The sequence below is a fragment of the Danio aesculapii genome, chromosome 17 (genome assembly GCF_903798145.1).
Source record: "Danio aesculapii chromosome 17, fDanAes4.1, whole genome shotgun sequence".
Classification (NCBI taxonomy): Eukaryota; Metazoa; Chordata; class Actinopteri; order Cypriniformes; family Danionidae; genus Danio; species Danio aesculapii.
The window spans coordinates 45,694,572-45,714,896 of record NC_079451.1 but is presented as its reverse complement, the minus strand read 5'-3'; the positions used below and the strand labels follow the sequence as shown (position 1 = coordinate 45,714,896).

The 20,325-nt window shown below is 38.4% G+C and overlaps 1 protein-coding gene across 1 annotated transcript in view; it reads right to left on the bottom strand.

The window, feature by feature from the left end:
- Positions 1–20,325, bottom strand: part of grm1b (glutamate receptor, metabotropic 1b) — a 56,892-nt gene that overhangs the window by 33,873 nt on the left and 2,694 nt on the right. The window contains exons 2-4 of the mRNA XM_056477768.1: positions 19,206–20,002; positions 11,539–11,788; positions 565–800 (exon numbers count right to left, since the gene is read on the bottom strand). Coding sequence (XP_056333743.1) covers positions 565–800; positions 11,539–11,788; positions 19,206–19,905 — 1,186 coding nt within the window. The 5' untranslated portion in view covers positions 19,906–20,002. The remainder of the gene's footprint in view (positions 1–564; positions 801–11,538; positions 11,789–19,205; positions 20,003–20,325) is intronic.

The window sequence follows — 20,325 nt, the reverse complement described above, 5'->3', positions numbered from 1 at the left end:
AAATTTCTTCTTATGTGTTAAAAATTCTCTATGATCACATGTACACTGAAAAAATTATTTAATAGATTTACAATATTTTTTAAGGTAAGTGGCTGCAAACAATCTACAGTATATGGCCTGTTTGTTTAAATTCAGCCCCAAAAAAAATAGTTTGCAACCACACTGAAAAAAATATTCAAAGATGATTCCTTGGATTTACTCAATTTTTTTACGTTAAGTGGTTGTAAACAATTTATTTGGGCTGAATTTAAACAAACAAATTAAGTTGAACATTATTAAAATTAAATTTAATCGTTTAAATTCAACACAAATAAATTGTTTGCAACAGTTTTGCATGCAACACTTTTTTCAGTGAACTCACCCTTAAAAAAAAAAAAGTAAACCCAATGATTCATATTTTTAGTGTATGTTATTTTCTAAGCATAAGTAAGCTAACTTGTATGAATTCATTAATATTTTATCTAATATATCAGGCCACCTATGACGGGAAGCAGAAAATGTACTGCATACCAGCAATGACCCACATACAGCATCTCTCTCTCTCTCTCTCTCTCTGTCTCGTACCTGAGCAGTTCTTCCTATAATTTGTGTTTTCTTGTGGATGTCCCGGGAGGCGGCACTGGAAGCGATGCTGCCAGAATTCAGCAAACCAGGGGTTTCTATTGTTGGTGGCGAGCCGTAGCTTCAAGAAGTAGTCATTGAAGGACGTGACCTCTTCCGTCTGCAGTTTGACCGTGATGCCGCCCACAGCCTCCTCTTCATATCCCTCCACCACCTCATCTCTGTCCGCCCAGCCGTCACTGAAGAAAACAGGCCAGAAAGAGTCTAATTACTCACCTAATTACCAGCAGCTTGCTTTTCTATCTCTCACCTGCACCGCCCAAATAACACAACACTGGAGTGCTGTGACCTACTTTAGCACACAATACTCAGCATGCACTTTATTAGGCATTTATTTTACCTATAGACTGCTCAGTCGTGGGTTTATAATTAATATGGTTTACTCTTTTTAAATTTTTTGCATTGAAAATAATAAATAAACAAGGAACACTTTTTCCAAAGATTGATTTTAGCTCTGGGGCCGTATTCACAAAACATCTCAACCCTGGTGTGCTGTTGGGGATGTTTTCATGCACTCTTGGGTGATTTTGAGACTTAATTTACCCAAAACTTTCTTTGTGTTTCAGCAAATGTAGTGATTTTTAGTGACAAATCTTTTTGGACACATACACCGGCCACTTTAATAGGTACACCTTTGTTAATACCCCCTCGTTTCAGTCACACCATAAAAGAGCTCAGACAACAAAAGGATCTGCAATTTATTTATTATACATAGAACTAACAGAACAACAAATCAAGCAACAAACAAATGTCTAGGGATAAATAAAGAAGATAAAGAACTTAAGATATAATCACAACTAACTTTAACTACATGATATAAATAACGCAAAACGAAACCATAAGGTTACAGAACGAAAGTCTTGACATGAGGACGTCCAAGTAGCCACAACGTCCTCCAGAAGCTAGCACAATACTCTTACTTATATGCTTTAAACGAATTAATAAGCAAGCAGGCACCCAATCAGAATCTGCCACATCCAACCTGGAATCCTGAGGTCGTCACAACCTTACTAGTACTGGGTTGGACCCCCTTTTACCTGCAGAATTGCCTTAATCCTTCATGGTATAGATTCAACAAGACAGAGATATTGACATGACAGCATCACGCAGTTGCTGCAGATTTGCCGGCTGCACATCCATGATGTGAATCTCTTGTTCCACCACATCCCAAAGGTGCTCTATTGGATTGAGCTCTGGTGACTGTCTAGGCCATTTGACTACAGTGAACTCATTGTCATGTTCAAGAAATCAGTCTGAGATGATTTATGCTTTATGACATGGCGGGTTATCCTGCTGGAAGTAGCCATCAGAAGATGGGTACACTGTGGTCATAAAGGGATGGACATGGTCAGCAACAATACTCAGGAAAGTTGTGGCATTGACATGGGGAAAACATGCTCCACAAAGAAATGCCAACTGGTCCAGGTGGGACTCGAACCAGCAACGTTCTTGCTGTGAGGTGACAGTGCTAACCACAGAGCAACCGTGCCCCCCTTCCATTTACAATGTTTATTTTGATTGCGCATATACTCAAAAAAATGACATTTGTTGCTTGTTCAATCTACTAAATTGAGTTAAAACAACACAATTCTTAATTTTTTTTTTGGGGGGGGGGGGGGGCTTATTGTTTTATGTTTAACCCACTGAAATTTGTAAAAAAAATAAATTAATTAAGTTAACTTAATCGATTTGTGTTGGAAACAAATAATCCGTGCAAGTAAATCCACTGAAAATGGATGTTTTGGTAATCTTCAATCAAAATCTGAGCATCTGTTTTCTTATTTGGAGGAGGCGGTCCTTCTATGATGATGTCAGTTTAATGGCTTCAGCCCAATATTCGTAACCTGCCACTTTTATCGTTAGTTTGCTATGAGAGAAAGATTCGCAAAAAAGAAAGTCCCGCCTCCTACTCAATATTCAGTTTCAGTAGAAAGTACATCAACATACTGAAATGAAAGAGTTCCAGTTCACATTATAGGTCCTAGCTCACCGATTTAGGAGAAAATCGTAAAAAAAAATAATGTGCATGTCAGTTTAACATTTTGGTTCTAAAAATTCATGTTCATGTTTATTTTACAATGTTGATTGTGTCAAAGCAGCTTAACATAGAAGTTCTAGTAGATTGAAACTGGGTCGGTCCAGTTTTCAGAGTTCAGTTTAGTTCACTTCAGTGTGGTTTAATTTTCACTGCTGAAAGTCCAAACACTGAAGAGCAAATCCATCAATGCGCATCTACACAAGTCCCGAACCATGCAAGCCAGTGGTGACAGTGGCGAGGAACAATTTTTCATTAAGTTTTTATTACTTAATCAAGCTGCTAAAGAATTCTATTATTATAGCCTGCATTTTCATTCATTTTCCTTTAGCTTAGTTTCAATTTCAGAGGTTGACACAGCGGAATGAACCGCCAACTATTCCAGCATATGTTTTACGTAGCGGATGCCCTTCCAAATATGGCAACATAATATTGTACCTCACAGCATATATTAGACTCCTCCCCCTCAGCCAATCATTGTGCATATAGTTAATGAGCAGGCACACATCATTCACAGTAACAAGGTCAACGCCGCCTTCACCCTCATCTTAAAATCTCTCTATAGTCCCTAGTATAAATTAATCTCAGCAGCTTTGTCAACAGGTTTTAAGAGAAAACTCTTAGCTAAAAACTTTTACTGCTACTTAGGAGAACTCTAAGTGCTAAGATAAAATGTTTTGTGAATACAGGTTTGGAAGTAAGTGGTGATAAAAATGACTTTAGAAAGCATGTGAGCATCATTATTTTATTTTTACACTGAGGCTGGAAAGTCTGCTAGAAAGATTTGTTGACTTCAGCAATACGTGTGCATTATATCCCAATGGTGACAGTTCATAGATGGAGGAAACAGCCACTTTTTATATTCTTCGCCAAAAGTTTGCATGCCTATAATTTAGTAAGTATTTTTATAGTATTTAGATTCTGGTTATTAACAAACTTTCTATTTAGAGTTTCTATTTTTAAGGCCCTGTTTGATTAGATTCCAGAGATATGAGAACTTCAATGTGGATCGTTTTTCATATACAGTTTAAATATTTTTTTAAAGGGGACAAATAGAGGTGAAACTAAAAATGTACACTGAGCAAATATTATCTATATATTTAGTTATTATTATTATTATTCATTCATTTTCCTTCAGCTTAGTCTCTTCATTTATCAGGGGTTACCACAGCTGAATGAACCGCCAACTTATCCAGCATATGTTTTACACAGCTGATGCTGCAACCCCGTACTGGGAAACACCCATGCACACTCATTCACACACATAAACTATGACCAATTTAGTTTATTCAATTTACCTACAGTATAGCGCACGTCTTTGGACTGTGGGGGAAACCGGAGCACCCGGAGGAAACCATGCCAACTTGAGGAGAACACGCAAATTTCACACAGAACTGACCCAGCCAGGACTCGAACCAGTGACCTTCTTGCTGTGAGGCGACAGTGCTAACCACTGAGCCCCCATGTCGTCCATTTTTATTTGTTCATTTTCTTTTCGGCTTAGTCCCATTATTAATCAGGGGTCACCACAGCGGAATGAACCACCAACTTATCCAGCATATGTTTTACACAGCGGATGCCCTTCCAGCTGCAACCCATCACTGGGAAACACCCATACACTCTCATTCACACACTCATACACTACGGCCAATTTAGTTTATTCAGTTCACCTATAGCGCATGTGTTTGGACTGTGGGGGAAACCGAAGCACCAGGAGAAAACCCACGCCAACATGAGGAGAACATGCAAACTCCACACAGAAATGTTTTTCAGTATATTTCAGTATTTAAATTTAAAAACAAAAATATAATAAAATAATAATCCTATGATTTGATGATTGGTTTAACACAATATCTGAAATTATAATATTAGGAAATGCTTATAACTGTAACATGCAAATAACTATTAGTGCAGCTAGCTGCTTCTGCAATGTATAAACTTCTCTTTTAGGCATATCAGTATTTTAAGTCTTTATCAAGTAGACAATGCCTTGAGTTCCCAGTTCATCTTTGTTGAAACCTGTGTTGCTTGAGCTCATAATGAAGTAGTCTTTCTGTGGTCGTGGCATCATCAGCACCATCTGCCTCTCAGCATCTTCCCGGCACAATGCCAAACACTGACTATTATTAGTTGACACTTCATACTTCACAGATGACAACAATTTACTATGAGCAGCAGATGAGCATTGTGTTTTTCATTCTGAACACAGCTTCAAATTAACCACAGGACGGCCATAATCCAGTGATTCTCAAACTTCAGCCACTGAGCAGGGCTTAATTTAAGTTAAAGTGCTTTTTATTTAAAGGGAACCTATTATGCCACTTTTTACAAGATGTAAAATAAGTCTCTGATGTCCTTAGAGTGTGAGGTTTCTGCCCAAAATATCAGAGAGATAATGTTTTATATGTCTTTGAAACTGCCCCATTAAGGCTTTGATCCTAATTGTGCTGTTTTTGGTGACTGTCACTTTAAATTCAAATGAGATTGTGTTCTTTTTAGAAGAGGGCGGAGCTACAAAATGCCTATGTGTCAGCATAGTGGCAGATTCAAAAACAAGACTAACGTCGTATGCTAATGAGGGAGAGATGATCACTAATGGGCGGGGCTTTCCCCCTCTGATGACATAAAGATAAAATGTCAATCAAAGTGTTTCTGCAAACTGTTTGATTCAATCAAGTGGGATTATAAAAAAATATATTTTTAATTAATTTTTCAAACTTTTTTTGTTATTTTATGCAAAATAAAAATTTGTAAACGATCATTTTATATTTTAAATTAGAATGTGATGAATTTCTGTGTGTTTACTTGTATGTTAAATGATTTTATGATTTGTATGTTAAATTCATTTGCTATTATTGTTTATGATCTGCTTTTGTGGTACATTTGGACTACAGTATAACCAGGGGCGAACTTGCACCCAGTGCAATAAGGAGCAAGCAATGTTTGCCGCGATGTGTTGCTATTTTCAGTCCAGTGCAACTCTAATTTTCACGTTTTGCGCCACATTGTTTAAACAACAATAGCATTTGCGCCACTTTGTATACTCATGGGTGTGCTGGTCTAGAAATGGGTGTTCCGGCCTGTGTTAAGGCGCATTGTTGCCGTTTTGTCCAGCGCAGAGCGCGTTAGTTGTGCGCCTTAAACGCTTACACATTGCTTAATACACACAGGATGTACAGCAATACACAAATATTTTTACATATGAAAAAGAATTAATGGATTAAAATGATACAGAAATTATTATTTTCTACATAAATATAAAAAACACTGCCTCCATGCCTCATCTCGGGGGGCTTTTTCAGTTTATTTATGACAATTTTCATTTGTATAATGTTATTATCATTAGTATTATTTATTATATGCATATTTATATTTGTTTTAATAAAAACAAGCTTAGATTTGTCCACCTGTCAGGTTTTGGACCCTATGGGGGCACGTATGTTTGGATATAACTATTTATTTCCAAACATTATGTTGACCATGACTGGCTGAGGGGGACCACACTTCGTTATTATTGTTCATTTAATTGTTAAAGAGAGAAAGAGAAAGTAAAGATGCTGAATGGAGGAGGCTTATTCTTTATCCTTGCGCTGCAGATGGTCAGTTTAACTGTTTTCTCGCTAGTAAAGCGTTCAGTTTCTCCACTTACAAAGTCCGCCATGTAAATAGCAAATGCGCCATGGCGCGATGCAACTGACTCTTAAAGGGAATGGGAGAGGAGACACTGATTGGTTTATGCTCAAAACACACCTATAACTCATTAAGAGAATAAGCACAAGCCTGTCAGACCACATGCAGGGGCGCAAACCGCATTTTTCCATCCTTAAAATAGCAAAAGTGGATTTGGACACGACCCTAATGCTTTTGTGCCATGCGCTTTAGACTTTGCGGCCTAGATCGTTAAAATAGAGCCCAATATCTTCCTAATGTAAAATTACATGCAATAATTTCACAAATAAAAACAAGTTTACTAACTAACTATGTACAGTTTAATTCGCAATCAATCAAACTCCTGTTTGCTGTTTGTGAATCGACGGCCGTTACTTTTTTTACTGGGAAATTTTCTTTTATTTGAACAATCTCTCTCTTAACAACTCACAGCGCTCATCATCGGACAGGTGTTTGAGCCAGAAAGCGTTTGTCTCTCAAAATTCTTACTCTTTCAACCTCTACCTACCTCCACCTCTCTACTCTGATTGCTGGCAGATTGGCAGTGTCTTTGAACCACTCACACCTCGTGCATGTGAGGTATGGAAGGAATGTTCCACTAATTATGGGGACCCCTGGTTTTGAAGAGAAGTAATATTGTTAAAATGTTAACGGTTCAATACAGATTTTACAATATATAGGCTTCTTGGGATTGCCTAAGAAGCCTATACAATATATAGGCTTCTTGGCATTGGTCGGGGCCCCAGGGAATTCCCCGGGGCCCTAAACGGCTGCTTACCTCAGGCTAACCATGTCAAAATGTTTTTAAACTTGCTTCAAATTGTATTTTTTAAAGCACATTTTACATTCATCCAGACAATTTCAAATAAACGTATCAAAAAAGAAAGACAAATAATGTGATTAATAAATATCACCAGTTTACTCAATAAATATATGAACTATATTGTCATATTGAGCATTTGTTCTTGGAGTTGTTGTTTTGCAATCTTCAAGTGATTTTTTTCCATAGCTGTGTGCCTAAGTTACTAAAGTATACTGGTTTGAATTAGCCTCCTTTAAAACAGTCTCCTTGACCCAAAATAGGGCATCCTTGGCCAGCTGATGTTCCTCTTTCCAGTCCACAGAGACTGCACTGGCATCAAGACAGAGGTATAAAATACTTTACGCCAACAAGACCGAGTTCTACTGAGGTAAATAACCAAATGAACAGTCATAAATCATGTTAATGTCTTGTTAATAAAATCCTGCAGTATAAGGAAATAATGATAGTTTGAAAGTAGAATACCTCTGATTCATCTGGTGCTTGCTAAAAGAATTATATACAGTGGGTGTGGGTAGTATTCAGACTCTCTTAAATTTTTCACTCTGTTATATTGCAGCAATTTGCTAAAATAGTTTGTTAATTTTTCCCCTTATTAATGTACACACAGCACTCAGCATGCTGAAAGAAAAAAACAGACTTGTTGACATTTTTGCAGATTTATTAAAAACACACTGAAATATTACATGGTCCTATCTTTTCAGACCCTTTGCTCAGCATTTAGTTGAAGCACCCTTACAGCCATGAGTCTTTCTGGGAAAGATGCAACAAGTTTTTCACACCTGGATTTGGGGATCCTCTGCCATTCCTCCTTGCAGATCATCTCCAGTTCTGTCAGGTTGGATGGTATACATTGGTGAACAGCCATTTTAGGTCTCTCCAGAGATGCTCACTTGGGTTTAAGTCAGGGCTCTGGCTGTTCCATTCAAGAACAGTCACAGAGTTGTTGTGAAGCCACTCTATCATAATTTTAGCTGTGTGCTTAAGGTCATTGTCTTGTTGGAAGGTAAACCTTCAGCCCAGTCTGAGGTTCTGAGCACTCTGGAGAAGGTTTTCATCTAGGCTATCCCTGTACTTGACCGAATTAATCTCTCCCTCAATTGGAACCAGTCGTCCCGTCCCTGCAGCCAGGGGCAGATTTAGCCAATAAGCGAGGTAAGCGGTTGCTTAGGGCGCCAGAAAATCTGAGGGCCCCCAAATAAATGCTGAGAAGTGTAAATGATACCTATACATTATATATAACATCACTTGCTATTATATTTTGTACGGTGAGGGTAAAAAATGTTAAATTTAATGTAATTATTACATTTGTGTCCCCCACCCTCAATCATGGACCAGTCTAAGCAGTCAAATCAGTAAAGATTTGGTTTTAAAAACGAAAAAGTTCATTTATTATTTTCATTTGTGATTTTGGGTGGCACCGTGGCACAGTGTTTAGCACTGTTGCCTCACAACGAGAAAATCGCTGGTTCAAGCCTCGGCTGGGTCAGTTGGCATTTCTGTGTGGAGCTTGCATGTTCTCCCCGTGTTGGTGTGGGTTTCCTTTGGGTGCTCCGGTTTCCCCCACAATCCAAAGACATGTGCTATAGGTGAATTGGGCAAGCTAAACTGTTCGTAGTGTATGTGTATATGTTCTGGTCCTCCAGGTTGAGCGTTGGGCTAACGACCCACCTTTAAAAAATTTGTATAATACGAAATGTCACATGTTGCGGCTAAATATCAACTTGGGTATAAATGGGCCTAAGAGTAAGTAGTATTTGTGAATTCATTTTAAGAAAACAAATCATTTCAAAAGTTTTACAAGATGCTGTCACGGTTGCAGGTTTGTGTGCTTTCCGAAGTATCTGTTTTGTCACGTGGGTTTGTGTTGTTCGGTTGTCCATGTGTATTTGTTTGGTCACGTGTTATGACGGCACTCAGCTGTTTGATTTGATCACCAACTGAGGTTCATTATTGTGCCTATATCTGGGCTACGTTTCTATGTTTCCTTGTCAGTTCGTTGTGTTTGCTTATGTGAGTCTGTATGTGCTCAGGACTAAGAGGAGTGACTGCTGGACTTCGTTTCGCCTATCTGTTCCTGCCCCAGTATCCCAGTGTCCTCGCCCTTCTTTTGTAGCCCTGTTGGCTTAATTTGACAGTGTCAAATAAACTTTCACTTGCATATTGGATTCTTCTCTGTACCCTTATTTACACATGACAGATGCTTTACATGCTGTTATTATTTTGCATTAGGATAAAATGTAAAAAAGGAGATCGAATGACATAAGAAAAAAACAGTAAATAAATAAAAAAAAAATTATTAATTATAGTACAAAAGGTACATTTTAGAACTTTTGGGCCCCATGGCTAGAACTGCTTAGGGCAGGCCCAGATTGGATAAACAGAAGGACCGAGAGAATTCCAGGTGGGCCGGTCCGTTTTTTGGCCGTGAGGGCTGGTGTCCCTAGCTGCTTGCACTCTCACCAGTCACACTTTATTTATTTATTTATTTATTTGACCATAGCCTCATTCTTTTTATTCATTATTTTGCCGCAGCCCCGTGAGCAAAATGCAGCCTGCAAGTTAATGATGTAACTATCATTCGACCCCAAACAGCAGCGCCTTAGTGAATAAATGTTTTAATAATAGATATATAATTGAATATTACACCTGCTTTGTGAAAATCAGATGATTGACTACATTAAAAAAATCTGACATAATTTGATCAGGAATCTAAAAAAGGGGTAAAAAAAAAAACGATTAAACCATCAATAAAAAGTAATACTGTGGTTAAAAGAGTCTTGCAGATGACAGCGCAATACTTTTTTCTGGCATTACAGCGCCATTGTGGTCCAGTGGTCAGCATGTTGGATTACAATGCCGCTGACTGGAGTTCGAGCCTCACCTACTCACCTCACCTCACCAATACTGTTTGGGTTACTTATGTAGGTGTACATATTTTATTTTTGTTTTTTGTGTGACCACCGTTACAAAGGACTGGATAAATATAAATAATTTTGCACAGAATATATATTCAGATATAGGAAAGGACATTGTGATGTTTTAAAGAATAGTGTTGGAGATTTAGCTCCCCTTTAATGTTCTTATATTTATGAAAAACATTTGAAGTTCTAAAGCAGCTGTTTCCTTGAAAAAAGACCTGATAGTGTCATTAGAAACTGAATTGAAAATGACCTTATTTTAATATAGTCAGTCGTGAACTGAGGTGGGCCGGTCTAAGGCTTAAAACTCCAGGGCTGAAAAGGAGTCCCACTCGGGCCCTGGCTTAGGGCCCCAAAATCACTGAATCCGCTCATGCCTGCAGCTGAAAAACAACCGCACAACATGATGCTGATGGGTCCGTATTGGACAGGTGTTGAGCAGTGCCTGGTTTTCTCCACACATAACGCTTAGAATTAAGGCCAAAAAGTTCTTATTGGTCTCATCAGACCTGAGAATCTTCAATCTTTTTTGAACAAACTCCATGTGGGCTTTCATGTGTCTTGAACTTAGGAGAGGCTTCCGTCAGGCAACTCTGCCATAAAGCCGCGACTGGTGGAGGACTGCCATGATGGTTGACTTTCTACAACTGTACTACCTCTCTCACCAAGGCTCTTCTCCCCTGATAGCTCAGTTTGGCTGGACAGCTAGCTCTAGGAAGCTCTAGTTCTGGTCGTCCCAAACGTCCATTTAAGAATTATGGAGCTCACAGTGCTCTTAGGAACCTCAAGTGCAGCAGAATTTTATTTGTAACCTTGGCAGATCTGTGCCTTACCGCAATTGTGTCTCTGAGCTCTTCAGGCAGTTTCTTTGGCCTCATGATTCTCATTTGCTCTGACATGCGTTGTGAGCTGTAAGGTCTTATATAGACAGGTGTGTGGCTTTCCAAATCAAGTACAATCAGTATAATCAAACACAGCTGGACTCAAATGAAGGTGTAGAACCATCTCAAGGATGACCAGAAGAAACGGACAGCCTCTGACTTAAATATTTGAGTGTTATAGAGGTCTGAATACTTAGGACCATGTGATATTCAGTTTTTCTTTTTTAATAAATCCGCAAAAATGTCAACAAATCTGTGTTTTTTTTTTAAGATTGAAAGTTATTGGAAGAAAGATCAAGGTCCCATAACCAATTCATTCAATTCAAACAGAAACAAGTGGGAAAAAATAAAAACATGAATCATGAAATACTGAAAACTGCTAATTTAGGCATAATTTTTACTGTGCAGAGATTGTCAAAAATATACACAGCGCCCTCTAGTGGATTTGTGAAACCAAAAATTGCTCAAAGACATGGCCCCATTTTTTTGGTTCTCGATAATCCATCCTTGGGCACATATTTCCAACAAGCCTGGATGGTTTATATTCCCCAAGTGTCATTTCATTTGATGATAAAGTAAACTCATAGTTACCTGCCGATGAGGAGAAATTCTCCAGCTACCCCGAGGCGTCTCATGGCCATGAGGAGTCCACGAACAGTCATTCCCTCGCAGAAACACACCACCACACGAGCTTTAGGCAGACGCTCCCGCAGTTTCCTCAGCAGCCGGTCAAAGTGTTTCTCCCCGGCGTTACTGTAGATCTTGTCGGAGTGGGCGATACACAGCCCTTCCTGAGACGCCAGCTCCTTAAAGGCCTCCATCCCACTCTCGCCGTAGTTTCCTGAGGACCAACATCCAATTTGATAATTGATGATTATCCACCTTGATGATAATAATTGCGAAACCAACACCACTACTTGCTATACACTTTTATACACATATACACTTATTTAACGACACACTTTACATGCCAATTTGCACATAACAGCTGCACATATAACGTTGTATATAGTAATAAACATATACATACACTTGTCAATCTGTATATTTGCACTCACTGCTTACTTCTATTTTTTTTTAAATATATTTATTATCTGTTTTTTGTCCTGTCTCTGTAATCCTGTTGCACTGTAGAAGCTCTGTCACGAAAACAAATTCCTAGTATGTGTGAACATACCTGGCAATAAAGCTCTTTCTGATTCTGATTCTGATTCTGATTCTGATCCAACACAAGAACATCAGCATCAGAGCCCAACACAAAAGAAGATATTTTGAAGAATGTTAGAACACTGACTTCCAAAGTAGAGAAAACAAATACTGTGGAAGTCAATGGCTTTGCACAATCTTCAATATGTCATCTTTTGTGTTCAACAGAACCAAAACAAAACTGTCATTTAAAGAACTATAGAGCAGGGGTCACCAATCTCGTTCCTGGAGGTCCGGTGCCCTGCAGGGTTTAGCTCCAACTTGCCTCAGCACTCCTGCCTGGGTGTTTCAAGTATACCTAGTAAAACCTTGATTCGCTTGTTCGGGTGTGTTTGATTAGGGTTGGAGATCAAATCTGCAGGACACCGGACCTCCAGGAACAAGTTAGGTGATTTCTGCTATAGAGGATGAGGGAGCCCTCAGGTTTCATCTAAATTATATTGATTAGCAAGATAAACGAAGGCCTCAGTGAATTGGAAGAACATAAGAGTGAGTACTTAATACCAGATTTGTCATTATTTGGGGAAAATTAAGCCTTTAAGATTGAATACACTACATTATTTACACCTATATGCATACTGGTGTATGAAAAACCCCTGTGTTTGATAGTTACATGAACACATGCTTTTGTTAACTGCTGCTGAATGTCTCAGGTTTTACAGTGCACATGACCTGATTTTACTTCGGTTTTTGCCATCAGATCATTCCAAGTCACTATACTCGGGGGAAAGCGAATGCATTCAAACAGTCTGCCTAAAACAGAATTAATGTAAAGAAAAGCAGCCTGACAACATCAGATATGGCAGAGAGGACAGTGACTCACGGTTCTCAGTGAATTATTCATATATGTGTCTGTTTGGATTTTAAAAACAAGCTCTGTCATATTGTGTGAATGTTTCTGAGGACAAGAGCCATCACGCATTGAGCTGAGTGAAATACAGGCTGGACAGAACGTCAGAATGTCCCACGCTGTAACAAATGCTGGGTTCCACAAAATTTATTGGCGTTGGGACAACATGAAGGAACTGAGCTGACTGATTAGTTTTTAATTTAAGTGGATTGAAGATAAAACAATTCAACTGTCCCCAAAAAAACCAAGAGTTGTGTTGTTTCGTAGTAAGTGGGGGAAAAGAGTGACAGAGTGCATGGGGCCCGGCAATTGGTTTGCGCGGGGGTGAGGGTGATGGGAGGGGCGATCAGTGATAACCTCATTCCCCCCAGTCTTCAGATCACAAATATTTTTCTTATCATCATCCACCCATCCAGTATTAGATTTTTTCTGGTGGTGGGGGGGGGGGGGGGGGGGGGGGGGGGGGGGTATGGCCTTTATGGAATTGTTGTGCATGTGGCCCGTAAAGTTTTGGATTAAGGATTGTAAAGAGTACTGAAGTCGTACAGTAAGTAAAGTACAGTAAATCCAAGTGCATCCACACATACACACACTTGTACAGCTATCCTTACAGGGACGTCCCATAGATGTGATCATTTTTATACTGTAAAAACCAGGGCAGATTGGCTATAGGGAGCACCAGGATGGTCAATCATGAATCTGGCCTGCACATCCTGCTCTTCACTTATCGATTGCCACAGCTTTGGTGGCCTGACGAAATGGGCTCTATTTTGATGATCTAGGCTCAAAGTCTACAGCGCTGGGCACAGAAGCATTAAAGTCATGTCCGAATCCACTTTTATTACTTATTTGGTAAACAGAGCAAGTCTCTCATACCATATATCTACTAAAAGACAGAAAATATTATTTTACAAACTGTATTGTGAATAAATTATTTGAACATTTTCATATTAGTCAATAATATTACTGAAATTAATTTAAAATCTGAATAAATATAAATGTACACACATTTACACAAGTAAATAAACAGAATTAATGATGGGCTAAAAATCTGTGGAAATCTGCGGAATTCTGCGCACACAGATTCCGTGTGGGCCTAGTTATGGGTGTGTTTTGAGAATAATGTGCATTAAACCAATCAGAGTCTCATCTCGCATTCCCTTTAAGAGTCAGTTGCGTTGTGCCATGGCGCATTTTCAGCCTGATCTCACGAGAAAACGTAAGTATTTTACGTTTTGTCAGTTTAGTGGCTCATTCGTACGGAATTGTACGATTTTAAAAAGGAGGCGTGACACCTAACCCCAACCCTAAACCCAACTGTCATTGGGGGATGAGCAAATCGTACTAAATCGTACAAATTAGATCGTAAAAATTCATATGAATTAGCCACTAAATCAAAAAGTTACGAATTGCCGTGAGATCGTGTTGGCATTTTACATGGCAGACTTTGTAAGTGTAAAAACTGAACACTTCTCTTGCGAGAAAACAGTTGAACAGTCCATCTGCAGCACAAGGATAAAGAACGAGCCTCCTCCATTCACCCTCTTTACTTTCTCTTTCTCTTTACTTTTACTCTTTACTTTACTCCTTTACTTTCGTGGATAAGGAAACAGTGTTGTACTCACATTACTGTAGAAATCCATTAGCCCACATATTTAATTTAGTTTGTTAAGTGCAAAAATTAGTTTCAAAACTATTTCTAAATTCAGTTCTAATTTCCAGCAAACGAATAAATGAACAATAATAATGAAGTGTGCTCAAAAAACTGAGTTATATCCAAACAGATGTCCTGCTCTTCTGCCCCATATGGTCCAAAACCCAACAGGTGGGCAAATCTAAACTTGTTTTTATTAAAAGAAATATAAATATGCATAAAATAAATAATACTGCTAATAATAATATCATTTTACAAATGCAAATAGGGTTGCGCTGGTCTGAAAATAGCAACAAATCACGCCAAACACATCTTGCGCCTTATTGAAAATACTGTCCAAGTCCGCCACTGGTACAAACTGTACTGTATGTTCTATTCCCTACCCCAACCCTCACAGGAAACAATCTGCATTTTTGCATTTCCTAAATCCTTTATTCTGAGAGATTTATAAGCCGTTTTCCTCATGGGGACCAAAAAATGTTGACAAATCTTCATTCATTCATTTTCTTTTAGACTTAGTTCCTTTATTAATCAGGGGTCGCCACAGTGCCCAGTACTGGGAAACACCCATGCACTTTTGTATTCACACACATGCACTACGGCCAATTTAGTTTATTCAATTCACCTATAGCACATGTTTTTGGACTAGTGGGGGACACCGGAGCACCCGCAGGAAACCCACGTCAACACGTGAAGAACATGCAAACTCCACACAGAAATGCCAACTGACCCAGCCAGAGCTCGAACCAGCAACCTTCTTGTTGTTAGGCGATCGTGCTACCCACTGCATCACAGTGACGCCTTGACAAATATTAACAAGTCAAAATCTACTGGTATTGCTATAATTGTGGGGACATTTGGTCCGCACAGTGTGATTGTACACACACATACACAAACACACACACACACACACACACACACGCACACACACACACACACACACACACACACACACACACACACACACACACACACACACACACACACACACACACACATATACACACACACACACACACACACACACACACACACACACACACACACACACGCACACGCACAAATCTGAAAATTTAAACATTGATTACAAATATTTGATGTTTCTAGAATACTTCTTAGGCCAAATTTGTTGTGTTTAAGAACATTTACAGGGTTAAACCACATAAATAAACTGAATTTATTAATGACTCTCTCAGCAAACATCATGCAATTTTAATTCCTCTCTACCACACCCAAATATTTGAATCCTGCATATGTTTTGAAAATTAATTCACAAATAAGTTCATTACTGTTTAAATTACTCTTTTTTTTACTGCTTAAAAAGTATGAAAGTGTCAAATGAAAGCGTGAATAAATAGTTGCACAAACGAATAAACAAAGACAGTAATGAATGAATCTAACAAATAAACAAACAGAATGAGTTTTCAAATGAACAAAATCAACTAAACACAAAATAACTAGAAAAAACGATGGACAAATGAAGATTATACACACTCAAAAAATGATGTTTGCTTTTTGTTCAAACTATTTAATCAACACAATTCCTGAGGTTGGTTTGGGTCAACATTATTGTTTTATGTTTTATCAATCCACTGAAATTTGCAAAAGCATTTAAGTTAATAATTTAAGTTATTTGTGTTGGGATGACTAGAAGAAATGATGTGGAAGCCAGCCTTTTTTACAGTGTAGACGATGACAGACATTTACTTCATTGAATGATTATGAGAGCTCAGCTTATGACCCCGATTGTGCTTTCGTGCGCTGTTAAGAAGATTACAGTGTTCGTTTTTAATCACAGATTTTGGGTCGTATTTGTAATAATGCGCTGTGCTTGATATGAGACCAATATCAATCTCCTGATCATGATATGGTGATTAAAAGCCAGACAGTCATCATGTACCAGTTCTGAACCTGCAAAGATTCCTGTGATTTGTAATCAGATCTAGTAACTTGACTTAAACGTTTCACTTAGAAACCAATGGGATGGAGAACAACTGGAATTCAAATTCAGAAAATAAACTGTGGGGCTGCACGGTGGCTCAGTGGTTTGATTTACCCCTTTAACCGGCATCATAGCCATCATAGTGTGCTCCAAAACAGTGACAAAATTTGCGTTTAGAAGATATTAAACTGATATAAACATGTAAAGCTTGTAGTTTGTCACTTCTGCCTAAATAGATCAATAGCTATGTTTCCATCCACCTATTTTTATGCACATTTTGCATATGCGCATAAAAAAAATGGTTGATGGAAACGCCATGATGCGCAGACATTTTGAAAATACGCATAAAAAACATATGCGCATAACTGAGTAGGATAAACTTTTTATATTTGATAAGAAAAGATGCGCATAAACTATGATTGAAACACTTTTACCGCACAAATTTCAGTATGTGTATTAAAAAAGGTCATGTGATTTTGTAATAAGAGATCATATGATGATGAAAATGTGCGTAAATGGACAATTCTGCAGACTAAGCACACTGTAAAACACCTGAACTGTTCTGGTCATTCTAAAACACATTACCGTTTAAGTATTAGTGTTATTAATTATATTATTAATGCCCTCCAGAATCAAGAGCGTCTGTGCTCCGTGTCTGACACCTTCAAACGCGCGTTCACTGTGCGTCAGGATTGCCTTCTGAAGTGCAAGTCATTTATTAAATAAAGAAAAGATTGACGCAGCTTCTCCAACCACAGTAAATTCAGTTTTTACTGTTGATATTTGGCGCCAGTAAATCAGGAAGTGACGATTTTGTTCGTTTTGACTCATTGGATGAAAACGCTGCTTTATTAGCACATCTTTAATGCAATAATCCAGTTTTGCGCGTAAAGTTCATTTGCATTTTTGGATGGAAATATAGCTAATGATTATTTTTCCTGTCACCTCATACTTCAGCTTGTCATCAAATCGTAATCAATCAAATGCTCTAGTATCTGACATGCCCCGCCCCCTTTAAGACGCTTCTCATTTGCTTTTCACTTGATGCGCTTGAGCTCAACTACTCTCACTGGCAGAGCTGTGATAAAAACAAAAAGCTATTGGCTGTTTTTTTAAAGGGGAGGAGTTGCACTATGTCCCGCCCTTTCTTCATATTTCAGTTGAGATTACGTCTAACATCGAATTAAAACTGCACATTTCAAAGCACTTTATGGGGCCTTTAACGAAAATAACAAAATATATGGTGTGCAAAACCAATTCAATCCAAGACCTTGACCAAAAAATCTTTTCATAGAGTGTACCTTAAAGCAGGGGTTCTCAAACTTTTTCACTCCGAGGTCTACCTTTTTCTCCCAAAAATTTTTGAAGGCCCAAACTGATGAAAATGCTTATATTAAAGCTTTATTTATTAGCAAAAAAATTTATTATTTCTTTATCTTTCTACATAATTTTATAAAAATTCTATATATATATATATATATATATGAAAAAAAAAAAAAATATATATATATATATATGAAAAAATATATCTTTTTTTATATATAATATAAAATAATAATATATATTTTATAGTTTTTAAAAACGGTTTTAAACAGGTTTAAAGCTCTTGAATTCTTTACTTCAGTTATTCTTTACAACTGCAGAGTATTTGGGCCTTTTCTTCAGTAAAGGAACCTGACAGGACTACAGGAGATGGCAAAAAACTGCTGCTGCTTTGAATTAGACTGACTTCTATTCATCTATTGGTCGATATCCATTAAAATAAACAATCTAACCCCAACCCTAAATGTAAAATACAGTAAAAACACTCTAAATCTGTTGAAACGCATTGATCTGAAGGCGATTGGGTTTGTAGCTGGACATTACTGGAGTTCGCTGACAGGAACAGTGACCAGCTGTTCACTAAAACACCACCGAGTCTCAACTCCAGTGACTCGCGACCCCCACTATGCTCAGAAGTGGTTATAAGCATACAAATATTGCACACAATGGTGCACACACACCAAAATGAACTATATAAACATAAGCATATTGACAGCTCAAAAAAGTGCAACAGTCTTACAACCATATATTTTTTATAATCATCATTCATTTGTTTAATTTAATATTAACTTCACTTTTTGAGAATGGTAGGCACAAAGTTTGTAGGACAAGATTATTCTTGGTTTAATTTTGGAGACTTGGAGATCATCCTCCTTGTTCAGTCGTGGCCTTAATTTTTAATATATGCCAGTGCCATAAAGGTGTCAAAGCTTAATATTGCACCGCAAAATCAATCTGCTGCAGCTAACGCTATTGCTGTCATAATTAATCTAGCATAATAACCCCAGGGGTCGCAAATAAAATATAATAATTCATCAAATATGATAATTCTAATAGTTTAATAAAATATATGAGATTTTTGGAAATCACCAATCGACCCCCCCATCATTGTCTTGCAACCCCCCAGGGGGTACCGACCCCGACTTTGAGAACCACTGCACTACAGGTACTACAAACAAACGTGTCCCTTTAGAATAGGTACCACCCCTATATACACAGTGACAGCTTTTGAATCTTTACTTCTGAGAGTGTGTGATGCTTCAAAATCTCCCATGCTAACTCACCCTCTGTGTGAACCGCAGACACATACGTCCAGTTGTAGCGTTTCACGATGTCCAGCAGAGCTCTAGCCTGAAGAGTATCTGAGGGCACGACCCTGAGGAAGTACTTATACAGTGTTTTATCACTCAGATCAATGCTCGTAGCTGAATATGCGATCTGAGGGATGTTAAACAGCTGCAGGAGATTCTGAACCTGAATGGCCACAGAACTGGATCCCGGTCCGATCACACCAGCGATGGGTTTCTTGGTGGACGGCGGCTGAGCAGAAGGATTTCCCTCAACGCACCACTTTGGTCCCTCTCTTTCATCTCGAATGGAGATGAGAGAATCTCTGATGAACTCAATACTCTGCTCTAAAGCCACAGATGAGTGCCAGCAGGAGTCCCGGATCTCACACCCCAGAGTGATGTTGGGAAGGAGGTTTGGATCAGAGTTTATTCTATCCAGTGTGTAAAACATGGCTTCCACTCTCTGGATGCCGTACTGTTCTCTGATCTCACCACACTTTCGTTCTGCCACCTTTTCCGCCGACGGCTGGTGATGGACAGAAAACAGAGCGCCGATGATGATATCTCCATCCATCCTCGCCACAGAGCGAGACGCTGCTCTGGAAACCGCCGACCTCTCGGTGGACAAGTGGAGACGGGTGCAGAACAGCAGGAAAGCAAGGATGAAATTCATTCTGGAAATCAGCATCCTCATGGTGTCAGGTGTAAAATCAGCTCCATCTTGATTGTAGGAGAGTCGAATGTTTGTTGCGCTCAAATCCGGCCATGGTCATCCTAACAGCAGACATTCCCTACAGAATGATGAAGATAAGAGAGAATTAGGGGATATTATATTATGCTTAATATGAAGTCAGAATTACTAGCCCTCCTGAATTATTGGTTATTTTGTTCCCCAAGTTCTGTTCAACAGAAAGAAGATTGTCATTTCTAAACATATTAGTTTTAATAACTCATTTCTAATAATGATAACATGATTTCTTTTATCTTTACCATGATGACAGCACATAATATTTTACTAGATATTTTTCAAGACACTAGTATTCAACTTAAAGTGACATTTAAAGACTTAACTAGGTTGTATATGACATAAAGGCATGCCCTATAGGTGAATTGG